We start from the raw sequence: 1,454 nt of genomic DNA, 5'->3' as shown, positions 1-1,454 counted from the left end.
GATAGATTTAATCTCTGTGAGTCCTGCATAGTTTTATGGTGGTCATTGGCAACAGGTAAACTCAGTGCTGGCAAAGGTTGTTTCTGACAATTAGATATCCATTAGTCACATCTATCCATTTCTGACAATTACATACCCAATAGATTCCCTATTGATGAATCATTAGTAAATTCATCTTTATTATTGGAACGAGAAAGCACTCAATCTCTTAAAGGTGGGTTAGTGCCGATATACATGGGCATCTTTATTACAAAGAGGAAAATAGCATTCCTAGGAATTTGCATGTTTTAATAACAAATAATTTTCTATTTCATAATTTAGTATTTGGAAAATGTACAAAAAAGTTATACTTGCCTTTTTTGTCAAAATTTTGCCTAACAAAGATGTCTACATGAAATATTTTTTCTGGAAAAAGTGACAGATTGCATTAGTCTAAACACTGTCCTTAGATAGATGAACTACTTCTAATAACACATCACATAATAATATAAAAGTGCATAATAGTCTCTCTTTTTAATTTATAATTTAATATACTCACCTTACAAATTCTGAGGTACAAAATATGGCTATTTATTCCTAAATATTATTATGCTGATGTCAAATACACAAAGTAGCTGTATTTTTCTTAATATTTAGTAATCCATCCATCCATCCATATGTGTATTGGAAACATGATTATATTTACAGAATAACTGAATTCCCTGTATCACAAATTTTGGCTCCCTATAGGTTATTATTCATTAGAATTAAATGTTTGAAATGAAGTACAGTTTAGTAGAGACAACATAGTTCTAACACATTGTATGTGTAGCCTCTGCAGAAACTTATCAACACCTGGTGAAACGTCTATTATTTCTTACTGCAAATGACCATGGAGAAGTAAAAGCTCGTAGGAAGAGGAACAAGAAGTCTAGAACGTACCAGAAAATGCATTATTCACAGGCGCCAGCAAAGTGTATTCACCATCCGGCCTCAGAGCAGATGCCAAGCCTAACTGGGCCACAAGGTCTGTGAAAGTGGTTTGCTGCTTTCCAGCCAGCTCAATAACTTGTTTGGCTGTAAAATAAACCATCACCACTCCATCAATGTCATCGGTGTGATTAGCGTCATCATAAAGTGAGTAGATCAACTCTTGGCTGTTTTCTAACATTATATTTATTGCAACATCAGTGTGATTAGACATCTCGCTCTCCCCTAGAAAGAGAGTGCCAGCTTTCCTTTTTTGGAGTGGATAACCACGAAGAATTTCAGAAGGAGAATATCTTTCTTTCTTCTTATTTTCAATTTTCTTTCATCCTCTATTGCTCACCTCTCGTCTCTCTCTACCCTTGTGAGTGTCACAGCTCCTTCATTTACCCAAAGCTGTTTGGTTATATCTTTCCTTTTTGTTAACCAAGAAAAACTCCTGTCACTGTGAGAAACTTTATAAACGTTGCTGCTATTGTTAGCTGCCA

At 34.8% G+C, this 1,454-nt stretch overlaps 1 protein-coding gene across 1 annotated transcript in view; it reads right to left on the bottom strand.

The window, feature by feature from the left end:
• The window catches only part of POSTN (periostin), a 37,984-nt gene that overhangs the window by 22,083 nt on the left and 14,447 nt on the right, over positions 1-1,454 (bottom strand). The window contains 1 exon segment of the mRNA XM_023724921.1: positions 797-1,194. Coding sequence (XP_023580689.1) covers positions 797-1,194 — 398 coding nt within the window.

This window comes from Trichechus manatus, unplaced genomic scaffold, assembly GCF_000243295.1.
Source record: "Trichechus manatus latirostris isolate Lorelei unplaced genomic scaffold, TriManLat1.0 scaffold00270, whole genome shotgun sequence".
NCBI lineage: Eukaryota > Metazoa > Chordata > Mammalia > Sirenia > Trichechidae > Trichechus > Trichechus manatus.
Note: the sequence above shows the minus strand (reverse complement) of the source record. Positions and strands in the feature narration are given on the sequence as shown.